This window comes from Panthera onca, chromosome A1 (genome assembly GCF_046562875.1).
Source record: "Panthera onca isolate mPanOnc1 chromosome A1, mPanOnc1 haplotype 2, whole genome shotgun sequence".
In the NCBI taxonomy this organism is placed as follows: domain Eukaryota; kingdom Metazoa; phylum Chordata; class Mammalia; order Carnivora; family Felidae; genus Panthera; species Panthera onca.
In genome coordinates, this window is record NC_138339.1 from 132,747,947 (window position 1) to 132,769,126 (window position 21,180).

At 41.7% G+C, this 21,180-nt stretch overlaps 1 protein-coding gene across 1 annotated transcript; it reads right to left on the reverse strand.

The window, feature by feature from the left end:
* Positions 1-414: 414 nt before the first annotated feature.
* Positions 415-18,078, reverse strand: ISOC1 (isochorismatase domain containing 1). The gene is made up of 5 exons (XM_060636224.3): positions 17,697-18,078; positions 8,236-8,355; positions 7,919-8,122; positions 6,173-6,289; positions 415-1,527 (listed from the first exon to the last, which is right to left on the reverse strand). Exons 1-5 carry the CDS (start codon positions 17,997-17,999, stop codon positions 1,381-1,383), a joined length of 891 nt encoding a protein of 296 aa, XP_060492207.1. The 5' UTR covers positions 18,000-18,078; the 3' UTR covers positions 415-1,380.
* Between the last annotated feature and the right edge of the window lie 3,102 nt (positions 18,079-21,180).

Here is a 21,180-nt window from a genome sequence, read left to right on the forward strand (position 1 = left end):
TTAGAATGTGCAGAAATCTTTGATTCTTCTTTTTTGAAACCCAAATTTGCTGGGGGAAAAAATACTCAACCACACCCACAACAAGACAGCTGGCTGCTGCCTGTTACAATGACAAAAGAAATATAAACAATTCAATTACTCTTAAATAATGAAAAGGCCCTTCAGTAAAATCCATTTGCCCCACCTGCAAAGGATTTTCCTTTGACAACTCCCTTTGGTTGAGAGATTTTAAATGTCAAAAGTTTTACACCTTTAAATAAATACTCGAATGCCTGGTATAGTACTCATAGAGCTATATTGTGGGGAACAAAATAATTTCATTCACATAATACATTTTCTTTAATTACTTTAATATAAAAGACAGCAATGTTCCATATTTCACATAATATAAAAAAAAGTTTTAAAACCCTCTAGTAAGTTTTTAAAGAAAATAAATTTATTGAAGAGTAGCAATGACTACAAAATTAATACTACCAAATCATTACTCAAGCCTTTGCATTAATTGTAATATTTGGAGGGTAGGAAGAGAAAATATCAAATAAGAATATGGACACTGAAAAACTCGATTTTACCCAGGCTTTAACTCTTTGCTAAATCTGGTGCATATTAGAATATGTATTCAAGATTGCTGTAAACACATTCAGCCAAAGTCAGCTCGTCACTAATTATACAGTATTGTAAATCATTCCATTTACAAAATTAAAACAAACAACGGCCCAATGAGTCTTTCTAGGTAAAATATCCCAGTAAAAAAAAGAACATTAACAGAATTTGTGATGATGACTAGAACAAGAAAATTAGCATACTCAAGAAACATAATTATTCAATATAATTTTGTTTGGTTAGATCAATGCAACTCACTCAAGTAAGATGACTGCATTGTGAAGGAAAGGGGTAACATGATCCAAAGGCCTGTTTTAAGTTCTCACCTAATAATCTTCTTTCAATCAACCTGTAAAGTAAAAGCACAGAATCCATACTACAACATAGATTTGAATGATACTACAAAAGTCAAACCATGATCGGCATATTTTTCTTTACAGTGCACAATTTAAGAAAACGTCACAAGAGTATTCACTTTAGAAAATAATGATCTGTGGTACAGTAAAGACAAAACAGGCACCTCCATTATAATTTTTAATAAATAAAAGCACATTAAACAAAAACAAAAAGAAAAGGAATAAAGCAGCACCTGAAGCCTTCAACACCGTAACTAAATGCTGGTACCCGAAGGGTCTAACTGCTTACGTTTTACTAAGAGGCGCAAAAGAAGAGCCAATTTTTGACTTGAACGTTTTAATTCTAGTAGAGGCAAGAGCTTGTCTGGGCTTACAGTCCTGTCACCTGATGCCGAGGAAGAGACCAGTCCTTCAAACGTCCTCATACTTTGGAAAGCAGGCCTGACTCTGGGGCGCTCGCCTTAATTAAATTCTGAATTTCCTTGAATTTTGGATGGTCTTTATCTGCCACCAGCTGTAGCAGAACAGCCTCACTGGTCGTCACTATGATCCCAGTTCGAGCAAGACGCTTAAAAGAAAAAAAAGATAAGGACAAATCAAAAACTAAGCATGACAATGAACAGTATATTACAGAAGCAAAAGCAAGGGTAGTACACAGTTAATTAGCATCCTCTAGTAAAGCCATGGTCCTTAGTCATACCATCAAATTCACTCATGGAGACAAACCAGAAACCCATTATGATTATTCTCTATATTAGTAATACGGACAAGAAATAAGCAGAAGAAAACACATAGCTAATATTATGATTTATATGTACCAGGGAGGAAAGGAAATCAAGACTATGAATGCACAACAATGATTTTTATTTTTTCTCTATTTCCAAACATGTGACCTACAGCATGTGTGTCCTTCCTGTAAATAAGAAATGACCAGTGGTAGAACACCTTCAAGTGAGGGCACCTGTGTGGCTCAATCAGTTGGGTGTCCAACTTCGGCTCAGGGCATGATCTCACGGTTCATGAGTTCGAGGCCCACATCGGGCTCTGTGCTGACAGCTCAGAGCCTGGAGCCTGCTCCGGATTCTGTGTCTCCCTCTCTCTCTGCCCCTCTCCCACTCACGCTCCGCCCCTCTCTCTTTCTCAAAAATAGATAAATATTAACAAAAAGAAATTTAGAAAATAAAAAAAAAAAAAGAAGACCTCCAAGCAAGGTCTAGGAATGTGCCCCTGGGATGATGATGACAGAACCACCACCACTGCCACCATCATAAACTTCAGAATTACTAAACACGAGTATAAAATTTAAGGCTGTCTAAAGTTTCACTGACAGGTCAATGAATGTCCTGGCCAAATTGCCCCAGGGGAACCATAATAAAGAACCAAGGACAGAAATCTCAAGGAGGGAAGGAAGAGGGCAAAGAAGACAAAGTCAAGAACAAGGCAAAGAGTGATCGAGAACTGAATGAGAATTCTAGAGTAGAGAGGTACTCTTAGATGTCTCTGTTATCAGAAACTACAGGGAAAAATCTGGCCAACTGCTATCCCAAGAAACATCTACTAAAAGAACCATGGAAGACAGATGGTTAGAAATAATTCCTAGGCAGGTCAGAAGAAAAGACCTAGATCAGTCACTCCTCATAAAGAAGGAGTCCCATGAAGAGCCAGGACATCCTTGCAGAGTGAAGGTTAATCCTTCAGATGACTGTAGATGCACCTGCCCAATTTTCCCACGGGCAGAGCAACCCCTTCCTTTTTAACCCCAAGGACGCAGCAGGGAGTAGGAGCCATAGCCTACTCTTCAGAAAGCAAGCTTGGACTCAACAGCCAGTGTGGAAGGGCACGCAGAGCAGCTGACAAGAACTCTAAAGAAATGAACCAACAGCAGAGTTACGTAGGGAAGAGGGAGGAAAGACAGCAAGCGTGCTACGCTAGTACTCTTTATGTTGAGACAAATAACCCAGGTAAGTTATCTCTGAGTTTCTTAAAGACTTCTGGAAGCTAATTTCCTCCTCCTTGCCTTTTAGTCAACTTCTGCCTACCATACCAAAACCCTAAGAAATCTCCAGGGCTGTGTGCTAGCTTCGGAAACAAGGGCAGGGGACAAATATGAGACTGGATGCAGCGCAGCTGTGTGAATGTCTTCAGACGCAGCTCCCTCCCTCACTAGCTGGCGGCCCTGCCCAGCCTTCCTCACTGACCAAGGTTCAACCAGCAGACTTTCAAGGATTTGCTCTGAATCCCAATCACATACTTTCAGTGTCCGCAAAACTGCTTTACACTCAAGATTGCCAACAGAGGTCAGTCCTTGCTTATCTCTCTAGTTCCTTAGTGAGGCAAGAAGGACAGAGAACTGTTTGTTCCCAGATGGAAGGAAGAAATCAGATGACTCCTGAAGAAACCAGCTTTCCCTAGTGCTCTGCTGACCACAATCTGCTTGACCGCAGGCCAACAATCCTCAGTGACGCTGAGGCGGGTCACCGTGGCGGGAATAGGCTGGAATGCTCGAGGCACAGAAACACATATTAGTCAACTGAAACCTACACAGTGTTACTTAGCTCCAAGATGGAGATATGGCCAGTAGTGACTGGACTCAAGACTAATCAAGCCAAGAACCTGTATGAGGGAGGCATGGCTCAGCAATGTGCAAAGCTTTTAGAACAGACTCCCAGACCTTCCCATGGTGCCTGCCAGCCCCAACTGAAAGGTACCTGAGCAGAGAGAGAAAAGCACCAACTTGTCCAGACATAGGCAGGTTCGTGTACAACAACATGAGGTGTGAGAACACCTACAGTACCGGTCCCAAACTCTCTTTCTTTCCTGGATTCAAAAGGGGCAGTTAAAACTGCACATCTTTAATGCACACAGATATATAACTTATTAGGCCTCTGAAATTCATCCCCTACACTTTGCAAAAACAGTCCAAAGAGGCCTCCGAAAAAGAAGTTACTCTGATCCACAAATCTCCAAATGCAAGGGCACAAAGCCATGACAGCTTCAGAGAGGGCAAAGCGCAAAACAAAGACAAAACCCAGTACATTTCCAACCAACATCAACAAACCTCCACAAGTACAAGGGTATCAAGTTCCAGAGAGGGTTTTCTTCTCTTTTATTTTGATTTACCCTACCAATTATTAGTTGAAAGAAACAATGCCTGACAGATGGCCGGTGCTCAAAATATTTTGTCGAATAACCCACATACCACAAACTCTGGCACAGAAGTTTCAGTAATAGTAATTATAAACCATCTTAGTATAATAATCTCAACGGGGAATATGGGGAGTTTCAGGAATTCCTTAGGTAGTTGTGTTCTAAAGGAACAGAGAAGGAAACTGGCCCAACTGCTATTTAGCTTTCAAAGTCACACGTTAAAAGAAAGATACTTAACATTTCTCCCAATAAATGAGGTATAAACTACAACACCTCGAATATAAAATTAAGAAAGACCAAGAGAAAATTGTGCAATGTGGCATGCCTCCTCCATCAACACCTGACCTCATTCTTTTTTAACTTTTCAACCTCCACGCTGCACCCCAAGGCAGTGCTGGGGGCTCTGTCTCTGCCAAAGCCACCCACACCAGATTCTTTCCTTCCCTCCTGAGAACTTCTCACGACTGGTCCCTTCTGGGTATTACAAGCTGATGTAATGCTTCTACGTTTCAGAGAAGACTAACCTCATAGAGACGATTATAAATAATAACAATTTATTTAATAACAATAATAACAAGCAGCTAACCTGTGTTTACTGTTATCAGGCACTACACTAAATGCCATCAACACATTATCTCATTTAACCTGCAGCAAATCCTGCCATGTAGTGGCTATGACTATTTCCATTTCACCAGTAAGAAATCTGAGGCATATGTACTAGCTAAACTGTCCTTGGACACAGATTTACTAAATGTCACAACCTGCATTCAAACCAGTATTATCATCCCTCCAGTGTTTTGACTCCTCATCACTGAGATGAGACTACTTCTGAAAGAATGAGTAAATATCCTGACTATGTTTTTAGTCTGGTGAGAAAACAGAACTGCCAACAAACTTGATAAATGCCATAATATAAAGACATGTCTCAAAAACTAACTTGAATGTATGACAAAAGTCCTTGCAACTTATAAGGAAGTAAGATTTTTTTTTTTTTGGATGTTTGTAGTATTCCAAGTTCTGGACCTCGGCCCTCCTAGAGAAGGGATGGCCAACCAGGGCCTTAGAACAACTGCTGTTGCCAATTCCCCAGATGCCTCTGCATCAACCCTCTGCACTGACTTTTCTCCTCTCTTCCCTCTGACTCTTTTTCATTTGCCCTACCTCACCACCCTTGGGCACACTGTGAGCTAATGAAATGATTTAGCAATCCAACAGAGAAAGTGGTTCACAGGCCAGCTTGTGCCCCAACACTGGAGGATCTCAAAAAAAAAAAAAACAAAAACAAAAAACAACAATTTCTATTTCCCGTTCTCAACAGAAATAATCAGTTAAAAAACTTGCCAACTCAATCTACATGGACATTACTCTAAAATTATTACAGAATTAGAATTAAACAAGAGAGAGAAAGAGAACAATCCACAATGTGGAGTGAATGTTTCAAACAATTATGTGGTAGTTTGCTTCTCAACAGGAAGAGAAAATGCTTACAGAAGACGACTGTTAAGCAACCTTGACAAAACATCACTGATTCCCTGACTATGATCCAACCTGACACGCTAGTGCAGACAGCCAAGAAACAATGTGTCTGAGTGGTGTCCACAGGCAGTGACATACCTCCTAGTCCCAGAGATTCACATGTGAGGAAGCTTAATATAAGCAGAGTCAGTCTTAGGCCCACCACACCCTAGTTTGGGGCTACATCTTGGCTGAGTTAAACCAAGGTGGGCTATTTTTGATTTGCAAATCTCTAAATGGTTCAGACTAAGCTTTCTGGAATACCTCTTAGAAGTTCAAACATCAAACCAAAACAAAGTCCAATGAAAGATGTGCAAGAGCTTTTGGTATCACTAGAACTCCAGACCTCAGGAGACAGAAGATCTAAAACAATATGGTGGCAAGACCTCAAAAGTTGGTCAGCACACGACTCTGGAAGTCAGTGAGTCCGCTATGGTCAGAGTACAACTCAAACTGAAGAGGTAAATGCTTCATTGCTGTGAAGTACTCATTATTCTTGAAATTAATTTGGAAAATTTTACCAATCATTTGTTTGAAACCAGGACAAGTACCTCAAGAGCAAACATCCGGTCCATCATGCTTCTCGATGAGGTGGCATCAGCAACGATATGAACCTCAATACCTCGGCCAACTAGTTCCAGAGCTGTTTGCTGGATGCATACATGAGTCTAGTAGGAAATTAAAAAATCATACGTAAAAACGCAGTAAAGCATTGTACAAATGTGTGACACCATGATAAAGCAGAAAGAATACTACAGCTCTCACGACCTTGTCCTACACCTAGATTTGCCTCTAACTTGCTAGGTGCTCTTGAAAATAAACAGCATCTCAGGCTTTGGTTTCTTCATTGTAAAGTCAGGAATTGGATTACATCAGGTTTTTTTCACACTGGGAACTTGAACATATTCTTAGAGCTCTGTGAGAATTTTTTTTTTGTTTTTGAAGATTTTCATCTGTCATCTGAATGACCTTCATACGACTGACTACTACCACTCGGTTTTGATGCCACTTGCAGTCGGGTTTATTTCTGAACTCACACTGAGTGCCTAACACAAAGAATGAGTCAGCAGTCCTGCATATTGAGAAACAAGTAGAAAAACTAAGTTGTTACTGGGTACCCAGTAGTAAAGGTAGGCCAAGTTAAAAATAACAAGTGACAAAGGCAAAAAATATCCAGTATACAGCACAAGCAGATGTACTCTATAGATTCCATTTTTGTAAGTACTAACTTGTAACAATTCATTAGCAGAGAATACAGAGTAAAAACATGTCCCAACAATAACTGGGTTATATAAGCAATGAAAGCACATTTCAGTAATACCAGGATGCCAACCTTATGTGCACATGACAAGTGAGCTTTGGAGAATTATCAACTGACATTTCATTAAAATTAGCACTGGAGGACTGTTCAAAGATGATTTTGATTAGGCATGAGGTAGAACAATGATGAATGAGCAAAAAAAGTGCAGAAGTCAGCAACAGTATTTGGCATGACATTAATACAAACAAGCTTACCCTATATTGTCATTATCGAAGTCAAAATACAGAAATATGTAACGTATATCTAAACCCTAGGCTACATCTTAAAGCCTACTGTATAAATCCTACCATCAATACATCATAGGTGTATTAAAGTAACACTATTTGGGCTGCATTGTTTTTACAGTTTTCATAACTTTTAAATTTAATTCAATAGTTGTTTAAATGCTATGAATAAATACATGTATTCCATTCATAGATATCCAAAAAAAATCAAAAAATCATTTTAATCAGCATTAAGAATCTATGGGTTTTCTGTTCCTTTAAAAAGGTATATAAGCGATCAAGCGTGAAGGACAATGAAATACATGATTTCTATGGTTTTTTCTACAGCAAAAACATGACCAACATGAAATCCTACAACACATAAATAAAAATAACGCCTTTAATAAAAACATGCTCCAAAAGTAGTTAAAAGGAAAGGCGCAACAATCAATCAACCCACATTCAAATTCAATTCCATCCCATAACCAGCAGTATGACCCTAGGCAAGTGGTACAACATCTGTATTTTCGTTTCCTCATCTACATAACAGGGGGAGATGAAAAGTACTTAATTGGCTCAGAAACTCACTGGGGAGTGTTTAATGAATCAACAGATGCAGATCACTGCCTTGCACACAGTCAACACTTAATAAAGGGTGGCTATTTTTCATCATTACTACCGCCTACCACCTAGTCTATCTACAAAACGGCACTGTGGACATATCAAGATTTTACAAATGACATTGTACCCAAAACATAACAACAAGTACTTACTTCTACTCCAAATAACACAACACTCCTGACTCCAGGAATCTCTGCTAACGCTGCTTCTACTTCTGGCAATACCATTGAAAACTTGGTCTTCGGAAGTACCAATTTGACACCTGTTAAATCAATTTCTTGAACAGTGCTTCCAAGACCTTTAGGATACTGTTCTGTTACAATAACTGGAATTCCTAACATCCGGGCCCCTTGTAACTGGAAAAAACAAACAAACAAACAAACAAAGACAATTAGTAATATACAATCTGCATATATATAAATGTATATCATGCTTCTGCAAACTGGAAAAAATAAACAAACAAACATACCAATCTTTGTCCCACACTAATTATATCCCCAAAATATTTGATGGCTGGTCTGAATCGTTCCTGCATATCACAGCAGAAAAACACAGTGCTTGAAGGTGTAAGATTTCCCAGGGTGGTGAGCTGAGAAAAAAAGAAAAAAGAATGATTTAGCACTCGTTATACAACGACATTTATTTTCAGTGGAGGTCAATGAAGGAGAAAAGTGTTCCTACTGTTTGACCCAGTAAGTCAATTTCTACCACTATTATCTAAAAGAAATGATTCGAATTACAAAAACAAACAAACAAAAAAAAATTATCCAAAGATGTTCCCTGAATTGCTTTCAATAGTGAAAATTAGAAATAAACCAAGGACCAACAATACAGAAATGACTACACAAATTTTAACACATTCACATGATAAAACATTTTCTAGAGAACCAAAATAACATATGCAAATAAGTTTTCAAAAAATTTGAGCCATCTACAAAGAAATGCTCATAATCTAATGTTAATTTTAAAAAGAGAGCACAGTTCAATAGTATTTCAATAATGTAAAAATACAAATAGAAGATAGAAGCAAATATAGGAGACTCTTATCAAGAAGAAGAAGCAAATATATGAGTATTAACAAGTAGATACCACTTTTATCTTTAGTGGTATGACTGTTCGAGTGACTTTGTACTTTATTATCTATGTGCTGGTCTGAGGCACTCTGGCATCAACCTTCCTTTGGTGTGAACTCTACAAACATGCAACACCAAGGTCATGGCAGAATGGGTGTGCCATCTGTAATTCGAACATTAGGTACAGGGTTTTCCTACTTTGCCAATAGAGTCTGATTAAAATAAATATTCAGTCATCTTAAATTATACATTCTACCATTAACTGTTTTAACGGGAGTTAGCAATGTTTTTTTCTTTATGGTTTTCTTATATTCTCCAAATGCTATTTAAAAACCCTTCCCGATAATATTTAAAAATACACACTGGGGTGCCTGAGTGGCTCAAGCATCTGACTCTTGATTTGAGCTCAGGTCATGATCTCACAGTGGCGAGATCGTGCCCCACATTGGGCTCAGCACTGGGGCGTGGAGCCCACTTAAGATTCTCTCTTTCACCCTCTCCCTCTGCCCCTCCTCCACTCTCTCTCACACGCACTAAATAAGTAAAATAAAAAATAAAAATGCGCACTGCTTTTGTAATTGGAAAAAAACGTTATGATAGTAAACAACTTAAATTTGATGCTGGCAATGCTTACAAGTATGAAAAGTAACAATGAAAATAATCTGTAGCAGAGACTAGAAAACATATATCTAAAAAAACAGAAATCCACTGGGCAATCCACTGGGTGGCTCAGTCAGTTAAGTGTTTGACTCACGATCTCTTCTTTTCAGCTCACGTCATGATCTCACTGTTCATGAGCTCGAGTCCCACAATGGGCTCAGCGCTGACAGTGAGGAGCCTGGTTGGGATTCTCTGCCTCTCCTCTCTCTCTGCCCCAAAAATATATAAAAAAACTTAAAAAAAAAAAAAAAAGAACTCCAGGCTTGCTGCTGTCATCAACACACGAAATATCAAGATGCTGTTCTCAGGAATAATTTCTTAGAGTTCAAAAAAGAAATGCAATAAAATGATGCCAAACACATCACCACCGTTAAACAGACAGACATAAAGGTGACACTTGCTTTCTTAAAAAGATTCATCACCATCAAGAAATTAATGAATTAAGGTTAAAAGCAGGCATTAGATCACCAAGCTTTACGTTAATTACTATAGTTGGGCTACAACTTGGGCCCAAGATGGATTTACCAAAAAGTAAAAAACACTGTTGAATATAAGAATTTAATGTCACTCATAGATTCTTCAAGGCCCATGCTTCTTTCCTTCCTACCTTCTCTAATTTCAGAGAGCATATATATAAAGGAAGCAGCCCGGTCCTGAATGAACCCATACTCTTCCTCTTACTAGCCACCTCCTAAGCCTCCCCTCTAGCTACCCTGTTTTGCCCTAAAACCACCCATAGATAATAGCTGTTAATAATTTCCTAAAGAAACCCACGTCCCAATCACATGGTGGTGGCTTCCCCACCAGCCTGGCCCTAGACCCTGCCTTAGTGTCAGTGCCCAGGGCAACTTCTCAGGAAACAACTGCTACAGGAATTAAATGAATCATTAAAAGGAATCTTTTATCCTGAGTGGTATGACTGTTCTAGTAACTTTGTACTTTATTATCTATGTGCTGGTCTGAGGCACTCTGGCATCAACCTTCCTTTGGTATGAACTCTACAGACATGCAACACCAAGGTCATGGCAGAACGGATGTGCCATCTGTAATTCTAACATCAGGTACAGGGTTTTCCTATTTTGCCAATAGAGTCTGATTAAAATAAATATTCAGTCATCTTAAATTATACATTCTATCTTTAACTGTTTGCTTACTTCAATTTTAATGCAGGTGTCATGCTTCCATTTTGGTCCTTTTCCAAAGCAGTATGATGTATACAGAGGTACTCAGGACACAATTTTAAAAACCAATCACTATATATGAATATGTACTTTAAATTCTCAGGAAAAATTAAATTTTGGCTAAAAGGGCTCAAAATCCAAGTGGGTCCCTAGTCATCCACAATGTGTTTAGGGCACACTACAAAATGCAGCTGACCCACAACTGGTCTGCTTCAGATTACAGCAATGCTACTCAGCCATTCTCGCCACTCCACGGCTATGAGAGCAGGAAGCAGGCAAAGTAAACGGGGAAAGGCTTACGTGTGCTGGATGGACACACACTATCATCCTTACAGCTCATACCTGCTGTATCTTCAGCTCATGGATCTCATTTCAGATAATGGACAAACTCTGTATACATTCCTAACACGGTTAGTTGTGCGGACTCTAAATTCACAAAAGGTTATAAACGGCAAACCAGAAAGGAAACTGCTGGAGACAGGCAAACTGGTATCAGCAAGAAATGATAGATGACAGAGAAAAGATTCAAAATACAATAAAAGCAGATCACAATTCAACTAGTTCCACACTCTAGCCTTCTAGTGGAGGAGTAACAGTATGTACATAACGTATAAACTGGGACAAGATCATTTTAGAGCACGCTCAACTCAGAGAATGTTAAATTATGTAATACCCCAGGACCACAATACTAAAATGGTCAAAATACTCAATACTGGGATATTGAAAGGAATAAAACCTTCCCTACCCAGAAATCCTAAATATTGAGAGCTGTGGTCTCCTGGGGTTTCTGTTACCTGGTGCTTCCCTCTATCTCCTTTCAGACTGTGAGGTATCCTGTTCCAGGCAAGGAACCACATCAGATATATGTCATAGTCGTCAAAGACTGGGGACGTAAGAAAATGCAGCCATAAAATCCTCACCACCTTGCAAAACCCTTCTAGTATAGGAACTTACCTGCAGGCCTTCAGCAAACACAGAGAGAAACCATAGAGATAATGGCAAGGCAGATTATTATGCAGCGATGATTTGATTATAACTTAGTTAATGAAAAATGCTCGGATAGCCTTCTCCAAGCAAGTCAGACTTTAACTCCTGACACCCCCTAGGACATGGTCTGCACCAAGTAACTTGCTTCCTCAAAGTAGAATATAGAGGGAGTATGGTGACTTTGTAGTGGAAAAACCTGGTAGACATTGCCTCAGCCAGGTGATCAAAACTGAGATAATCTGTGAGGTCACATTGATAGTATATAAGATAAAATGTGATGACAACAACCTTCATGATCTGGCTCTCAAAATCCCAAAACCCCATGTTTAGCATTAGAAAAACATCAGATAAACCAAAACTGAGGTACATTCTACCAAAATATCTGACCAGTATGCCTCAAAATTGTCAATGACATCAAAAACAGTACAAGTCTGAAAAACTTTCATAGCCCAGGGGGACCTCGGAAGACATGACCACTAAATAATTAGAATCCAGCAATGGATTGTGGAAGAGAATTTGCAGGCTAGCAAATTAAAAGTGGTCTTGACCAAGTGCCATCCCAAGCAAAATACAACTACAGATCGATGCATATTCAGGAATCATGAAAAACTCACATATAAAAATATATGGATGTATACATACACACCTTCATATATCTATATATCTACAAACAACCCTGTATATACACATACAGGTAATACGTATTCCAATAAATATTTAAATACAAAAAATTGATTGGAGCCAGTAGCTTCCCCAACAAAAAAGTGTTCCAATATAAACTGGTGACCACTTTCTTAAGAACCGTCATAGCTGTTATTTGACCTTAGATTTCAAAGACAAAAAACTTTTCATCCCCAAGTACATTATAACCATTAACATGACACTATTTTCCCCTCTTCTAGTGAAAATGTGTTCTGACATTTTCTCACAATGGCTGTACATCTGCAAGGAACCTGTACCTCCCATGCTGAGTGCCTCAGGGTACTCAGGGCAGACACATACGGGGAGGATGGCCTTGCTTAGGGATGCTCTGTGTACCAGTTCTGTTCTTCCGTAAAAGTAATACATGGTGTTATATGTTAAGTTGTGTCCCTCAAAATGCATATGGTGAATTCGTAACCCCCAGTACCTCAAAGAGTGGCTTTATTTGGAAAGAGAATTACTGAAAATCTAGTCAAGATGAGGTCATAATGGAAAAGGGTGAGTGCCTAATCCAACACCACCAGTCTCCTTATAAAAAGGGGAAATTTGGACGGAGAAGGCCTTGTGAAATTGAAGGCAGAGATTAAAGTAATGGGTCTATAAGCCAAGCAATGCTAAAGACTGCCAGCAAACCACCAAGAGCCAGGAAAGAAACATGGAACAGATTCTCCCTCACAGCCCTCAAAAGGAGTCAGCCCTGATCACTAGCCTCCAGGACTGTGCAGAAACAGATTTCTGTCGTATAAGCCACTCAGTTTGTGACACTTTGTTACAGCAGCCTTCCAGGGCGAACTACTACAGTGTGTAAACTGTGTACCTTTAGGAATGATTAAAGTTTGGAATTGTAGTGGCGCCTGGGTGGCTCAGTTGAGCATCTGACTCTTGATTTCGGCTCAGGTCATGATCCCACGGTCGTGGGATTGAGCTCCACCTCAGGCTCTTTGCTGAGCACGGAGCCTGCTTGAGATTCTATTCTCTCTCTGCCTCTCTCACCTGTTCTCTCAAAAAAAAAAAAAAAAAAAAAAAAAAAAGTTTGGAATTGTAAATATGATGTGTTCAAAATTGTAGGAGTCTATTACAGTCACAAGATAGGCATGAATGATGTGCTTGGGAGAGAGTCCAAAGGGGTACAGGGTATCATTATTTCACTGAGAAGTGTTTCCAAGCAAATGTGATTACCACAGTAACAGTAAGGCCTTGCTCGAGGACTGACTCCCTGAAAACAGATTTCAGCGATGTGATCCCCCTGGGGTTACAAGGCTCCCTACACCACAGAGCTGTGGGCGTTGGAATCTGAGACCAAATCTCAATTTCACTGAACTCAATTACATGAAATGGGACAAATCATTAACATTTTCAAACAGCAGTTTCTTAATAAAGCAACCAAACAGCATTTCCCTCAGAGGGCTACTTCAAGGATCCAATGAGCTGCATGTAATCAATCAAAAAATGCATAGTTTCCACTCTGAAACACAGAGTGTCATGAACACACATATTTACAGGTAGCCTCCGGGGCGGGGGGGGGGGGGGGGGGGGTGGATATACAATGCTTTGGGCAGTAATCCAAAGCATTAAATGTTAACTTTTTTGAACGTGACACACACAACCCCACTGAACCAATGGAGTAGAGGCAAACCACACCCTCAAGATCCAGCTGTTTCCCCTCAGCGCCCTGACACTGGTCACCTCCCAGAGATCTGTCAGGCCTGCTTCTCCACTGTTTCTCATCATTATCATTTTCCTGCTCCTCCTACATGCTCCCACGGTCAAGGTTTCGTTATCAAACATTGCCACCTTCAAACCAGCAAGCCCAAGGGGGTACAGCTTCTTTTCCCTCTTCTTTCCAAACCCTGCCTTCTCTCCCTTCCCACCACAAACCCTGGGGTCTCTTCTAGCTAAAAATGTCCATGCCCCCTGTTAAAAACAGTAACAGTAGCAACAAACCTCCAAGAAAGCGAAAGCTGGAGTCAAATCCCCTCCCAATTAACCATCTCAGGAAAGGTCAAAATAACCTTCCCAGGGAAGCCCTTATCTTCTGCCCACACAAAGCTGCCAGAGCCTTCCCTCATATGTACGGAGGCAAAATGGCGTCACTGGCATCCTCCCTAAAATGTCCATTTCTTCCTCCCTTCTGTTTGGGCTCTGCTTTCCCTGGTGACAAGCTGGAAAATAAAGTGGTGGTTATATGGTATCAAATTTACAGGTATTTCCAGGGTTGAATGTTTCAATTAGTTAAAAATTGGGAAACACCTTTCAAAAAATTAAAAACTGGAAGTTATAAAAATGACCTAAATTCCCACCGTATAATCCTTTCATTTACATTTCTTCTTCTGTGTCTCAAAATTCCTCAGACTTCAAGCATTCCGACAAAGCAGAAGACACATAAACCATGCTTGAAACATGAGCAGTCTGCAGCTACCTGAGCTGTCAACGGACACTCGGTCATTTTGACAGAGTGTTTCAGAGAAGACACGCAAAGGTCCAACACTGGCAACGGCAGTCTCAAAGATCAGTCCCCACAGAATTGCTTAACCAACCAGGGTGCAGACAGTATGGCACAAGCGACCACTGTGTTTTACAAGGTCAGTAGCAGTAGCAGTCAGAACAAGCATGAAAGCAAAGTCACAACCCTATGTAAATTGAGAATAAATTCTAGAATATACAGTATGTGAGCCAGGGCCCTCGAGGCTCTAAGGTCTATGTTCAGGAAGAAAAAATAACAAGTTACATTATTTAAGCAGTACATTTGGCCAAATTTATGCTCTCTATCCCTGCTTCTGGGAGAAGGGGCCTGCCATGCCCAGTAGCAGCACCTCAATGATGGGCCATCTTGAGCCTTCCTAAGCGACAGGCATCGTTAACAAAGAGCAATGAACACCAGCAAAACAAATGATATTACAAGCTCAAGTTTGTGGCCGGTTTCTATTCAGCGTGATGCTTTCATTAAGCACAAAAAGAAAAGATGAATGCTATAGGCAGCTAAAAGGAAGGCCCTTCCCAGCTCTGCCAGCTCCACCATCACCTTGGAGTCTTGGGCAATTTCCCATCTGTTCTGCTCTTTTGCAAAGTGAGAGTTACGGTATCAGGTAAGGAACAAGAACTGGGTCTTATCCATGTTTGCTTTCACTGTGCCAGGCACTTAACGCTGCCACTCAAATGTTGGTGTCATGAACTCTATGGTCTCATTTAGCTACAAAATGTCCATGTCTTTAGATTCCTAAAACCTAAAGGTTCCTAAAACCAGCTAGGTTCCAAAACCATGTAATAAAGCGTTCATGAAAAGAAATAGCTTCCCCTTCACTTCTCTAAGTATACTCAGACATAAATACACAAAAACAGGCTTCAGAATAGGTTTATGGATATATATGAGGTGTGTGTCCTTCCACATTATTTTTAGGCTAAGGGAGGCACCCAGCGGAACAAGTCAAAGTATGATGAGTACTAAAATGAGATAATATAAAAGAAAAATATTTTTTACAACTTTGAAATATATGAAGTATTATATAACAGAGGCTTAGGAATTCTTGGACTATTTAGTGAAGTATAAATAACATTTTTAACAAGATGGAACAGAATACTGCTATTATTATAATTTTTATTTTAAACATCATCACCAAAAAAATTGTTATCTTCTGTACCAAGCAAAATACTTCAAAAGCCACAAGTGACCTAAATTATATAATGCCTTTTGAGAATGTATAGGATGTTTCTGGTATACACATGTTTAATTAAAAAGAGTTGGCATACCTGGGCATTGAATTTTTCAAAATAAAAAATCTTATCTTGGGCAGGCGGGTGGGGGGGGAAGACTTACAGATGTGGGGTGGGCAGTCCCTGATTCAGCATAACATCTTATCAGGGAACTGCCCACCCTCCCTCCCAACCACTACAGGAAATGCATCACAAAGAAGTCTGCATCCTCAGGATAGCTCCATATCTCCTCAGTTAGCATTTGGATTCTGGCCTTTATTAATGGATTTGTCAAAGGGGCATCCAACTTCTTGGGTATTTTGGCAGCAATTATCTAAATACACTGACAAAGAAGGTTGCAAAGAGGTGTCAGCCACGAAAACTCTTGAAGACATAAAAATGGGGGTGTAGTAAACACCTACAAACCACAATTCCCAGCATGGACACCAGGGCAAATTCTGGGGGATCAGAGATATCCCTTTAGGATCTCCAGGAATAGACAATGGAATCTCACTGCCTTTGTCCTGTGAACCTAAGAAATTTATCCAAGTAAAAAGTACCTGCTTTGGAAGCTTCTGGCATGGGTGCTGGTGTGACAGGAAACAAGAACAATTCTGCAGCCGAATACAGCTGGAAAAAACGAATCTAGAGAATAATCTTAAGAATATGACATTTGAATATTAAAATGCCTTCTAAGCCTGAATCCCACATTTCAGTTTGGTCTTCGGAAGAAATAGCTTATCAGTTTCTCAACTAAAGAAAAAAAAAAATGTGGACAGTGTAGTATTTAAAATATACCTTACGTTCTTTCTTTTCAACAATATAAATCCTCCAGTTAATCTTCTGAGAGTAAAAAGGACAGGAGACAAACCCGCACAGTATTACGGCACAGCTTCAAAAAAAAAAAATTTAAAGCTATAAAATAATCCTCAGGTGCATCAACTTTCTCAAGCCAGAAAATCGTGGTCTAGGAAAAGTTGGGTAATTAACAAGGTATTACAGTCCTAGAGTCAAATGACTTTTTCAACGTAGGCGACGCATATATAATCAACAGATTCAATAGCCGGATACCAGGAAAAGGCTACGCAAAGGGTTATTTCACTTAAGGTTAGGGGAAGCTTAAGCTCAAGAAACTGAAAGCTGGGGAGAGGGGGGGAAAGGTCTAACTCCTGAAGTTTGTGTTTCCGCAAGTGGTAAACACAACTCCGGGTAACCCTAAGGCCAATACTCCGCATCAACTCTTTACCCCATTCGGCATGAGCCCAAAATAAAATCACAGCTAGTACCGCACAGCCCTTAGGTTACGCAGGCGGCTGGACGTGCTCCAGGCACACAAAGCTGATGCGGGAGATCGAGGACCACACACGTGGGGGCGTTCGCTCGCGCCGCGACCCGCTGGGAGGCCCCCGCCCCCGCCTCGGGGGCGGACAGCTGCTGACCGTCACCTTCCTACTGGCCCATTCTCTGGGCCGTCCCCGAGGACTGCGATCGCCCCACCGCCCTTCCAAGCCGGCGAGGCGCGCAGGGCCCGGCTCCAGGGCGGCGCGGGGCACCTGAGGAGCGCGGCGGGGGCGGAGACAGAGACGCACGGGGACCGGGAGAAGCGGCTGGGCGCGCGGCCCTCCGGCGGGACCCACCTGGATCTGCAGCGGCACGAGGCGCACCTTGCAGCGCTCGCTCACCGCGAAGCCCTTGGGCAGGTCCACGTACTGACCCCACTCTTCCGCGAAGAGCTGCACTACGAATTTGCGGTGCATGTCGATCTGGTCGCCGTACAGGCTGAGGAACTTCTGGATGAGCAGCTCGTAGCCCGCGCCGTGCGGCACGGACGAGGGCCGCGCGAAGACCGAGAAGCAGAAGAGCACGGGGACCGTGCCCGACGGCGCCCCCGCGCCGCCGCTGTTGGGGAGCGCCGGGACAGCCAGTTCTGCCGCCGCCATGTTCCCCCGAGCGTCTGCCAGCTCCGAGGCCAGCGAGGCGCAGACAGGGCCGGCCGCCGGGGCCCCGCCTCCCCGCGCCGCCCGCTTGCTCTGGAAGGCGAAGGGGCGGGCCCTGGCGGCCGCGGCTCGCGCGCCCTCCTCCGCCCCTCAGGGGGCGGACCGCGACTGAGGGCTGGGCGGTGGGGCCTGGGTGAAGGCGCTAGCTAGCGCCTGCGCCCGCTGCCGGGACCGCCCCCTCCAACCCGGACTTGTCTGGGCTGCCCGGCTGCCTGGCTGCGGGTCTAGTGCGCGGAGGAGGTTTGTGGCCCCCCTACTGCCCTCGCGCCCCGCCCACCTTCCAATGAGCGCAGTTCGCGCGGAGTTTACGTGGGACCCAGGGCTGCCCGGCTGAATCTGCTGGGACGCGTTACCTGTTGGCCTTGTGCAGAGGGTTGCAGTCATTCCTCCTCGAGGCTGGCAGCAGTAATCGCAAAACCTGTAGGTCTGGCTGATAGCCTAAGAAGAACCGCAGGACTGTAATGTTTCCAGAGGGCCACCCGAGGCTCAGAATTTCATATTTTTTCAGTCTCATGGAATACAGTATCTCTAGCAATGAATCTGAGATCTTGGCTTCCCTTTATCTCACCTCAATTTCAGGAAGAACTTGGATTGGGGATGGCACTTGGATGGGAGTAAAAATCGAGACATTATATTCAAACTGAGGGTTTGTTTTTCAGTAAAGTGGATCACCTGCAAATAAAATAATCCTCTGCCTTATGAACACTGTCAAGCACTGTATACAATGAACCGGAATTAGAGAAGCATATACTATGAACTAAGTTTCCTTAACACCAGGTCCTGGGAAAATAGGATCAAGAGTCTAAACATTTTTTAGATAGTAGGGGTTTCCTCTTCTTAGAAGGTAATAACTTTTTTTTTCATTTTTTAATGTTTATTTTTGAGAGAGAGCACGCATGCAGCAGGGGAGGGACAGAGAGAGAGAGGGAGACACAGAAACTGAAGCAGGCTTCAGCTCTGAGCTGTCAGCACAGCACAGAGCCCCACAATGGGATCAAACTCACAAACCATGAGATCATTACCTGAGTGGAAGTTGGGTGCTTAACTGACCGAGCCACCCAGGTGCCCCTGAAGGTAGTAACTTTTAAGTCAGGGTTTCTCAACTGGAACTGTTGATATTTGGAAGGCATACTACTTTTTCATGGGGGAGAGTTGGTGGGAAGGGGGGCTGTGGGGAAGCAGTACCTCCTGTATATTTGTAGGATGTTTAGCAGCATCCCTGGCCTCTACCGAGTAGATGCCGGTACTCCTGGCTCCTTCCGGGTATTCATAATCAAAAGTGTTTCTAGATATTGCCAAATATCCCCCAGGGGGCAGATTTGCTCCCGATTGAGAACTACTGCTTTCAAATAATGCTAAGACCATCATTTGGCCTTTATTGCTTACTTATGCCGAAACCACTAAAAATAATGTGTTTTCTGGTTTCTCTTCAAACTTTGGGAGATTCCATTAAAAACTCTTATTATCTGAACCTGTCAAACCCAAAATAATGTTTTGGCAGCTATTACTCCATTGAAAGGTCTTCCATATGCAGATGTGAAAATCTATGCTAATAAGAGTGACAGTTGCAAAGCTCCACTGATGCCCTAGGAAAAGATAAGGAAAAGATAATTTGCAATTAAAAGCTAAATGCGAAAGCCAGAGGCCTATTTGGTAGCATTGAAAGAGGCTCTTAATTCCTGCAGTAGGAAGGCGGGGAATGCTCAGGACCAAGAGTAGGAGTTAATATTAAACGTAACAGAGCTCTAAAGAAGGTTAAACTCTTATTAAACATTACATATTTTCTATGCCAAAGCCAGAGCCCTCGTTGGAAACTGGACCATGACACATGGGATAGGGTTGATGATGCTCAAAATCATGAGTCCTCAGATTCCTTAATGACACATTCCTCCATTTTATTTATTTATTTATTTATTTATTTTTTTTGAAGACAGTGCAGAGGCTTTTCCTTAACAAGATGTGAACTCCCACCAGGATTTCCCTACCATCTTTTCTCCTGGTACTTAGGCCCATAACATAGCCTTAAGTAACAGCAAAACTAGGCCACAGATATACTGGGCCTAATAAGGAAGGAAAGGGACCATATCCCAAAGCAATAAGAGAATCCAAAGGAAGAGCTGAGAGATTCTCTGTAACACTGGACTACGAGGACATGTGATCAAAGATGTAGAGCAAAAATGTTATCAGTTAAGAAACACTCTACCAGCATATAAGTTTTAACACTATGGTAAAGCTTTGGAGAGATAGACTGAACACAGTGCATATAGGGTAGCTCCTACATGAGCCATACATGTACCTTTTCAACCCAAAGCTATGTTAACTGTTTTTCCCTCTGTCATAATACAGAGACAAACTGGCAGAACATCACATTTGTCCACTGTATTGTATCATCCTGTTAATTGGACAAAATGAACAAAAAGTAACTATTTGTGGAAGTCCTTGGTAAGACACAAGAACTCCAGAAGAGAGAGAACCTCTGAGAAGTTTTAGGGGCCCACAACAAGGAGATATGGGATGGTGACATGAAAATGTTTATATGGGAAGGAGCACCAAGTGTGACAATTTTCATGTTGCATGGTAATGCTCACTCAAGAGGATCCACTATAGAAGAGACACTATACCAGCAAGTGGATAGCCAGAATACAAAAAGGACTCTTTTTTTTAATGTTTTTATTTTTGAGACAGAGACAGAGTATGAGCAGGGGAGGGACAGAGAAAGAGGGAGACACAGAATCCGAAGCAGGCTCCAGGCTCTGAGCTGTCAACACAGAGCCCAACACAGGGCTTGACCTAACAAACCCTGAGATCATGACCTGAGCTGAAGTCAGACATTTAACCTACTAACCACCCAGCAGCCCAAAAAGGACTCTTTCTAATGAGTGATGAAAAGATGACCCAGTTGGGGTGCCTGGGTGGCTCAGTTGGTTAAGCCTCAACCCTTAATTTTGTCTCAGGTCATAATCTCATGGTTTATGAGATTGAGCCACTCATCAGGCTCTGCACTGACAGTGTGGAGTCTGCTTAGGATTTTCTCTCTCCCTCTCTGCCTCTCTCTCTGTCAAAATAAATAAATAAACATTAAGAAAAAAAGACAACCCAATTAAAGTGGGAGGAAAGACTTGAA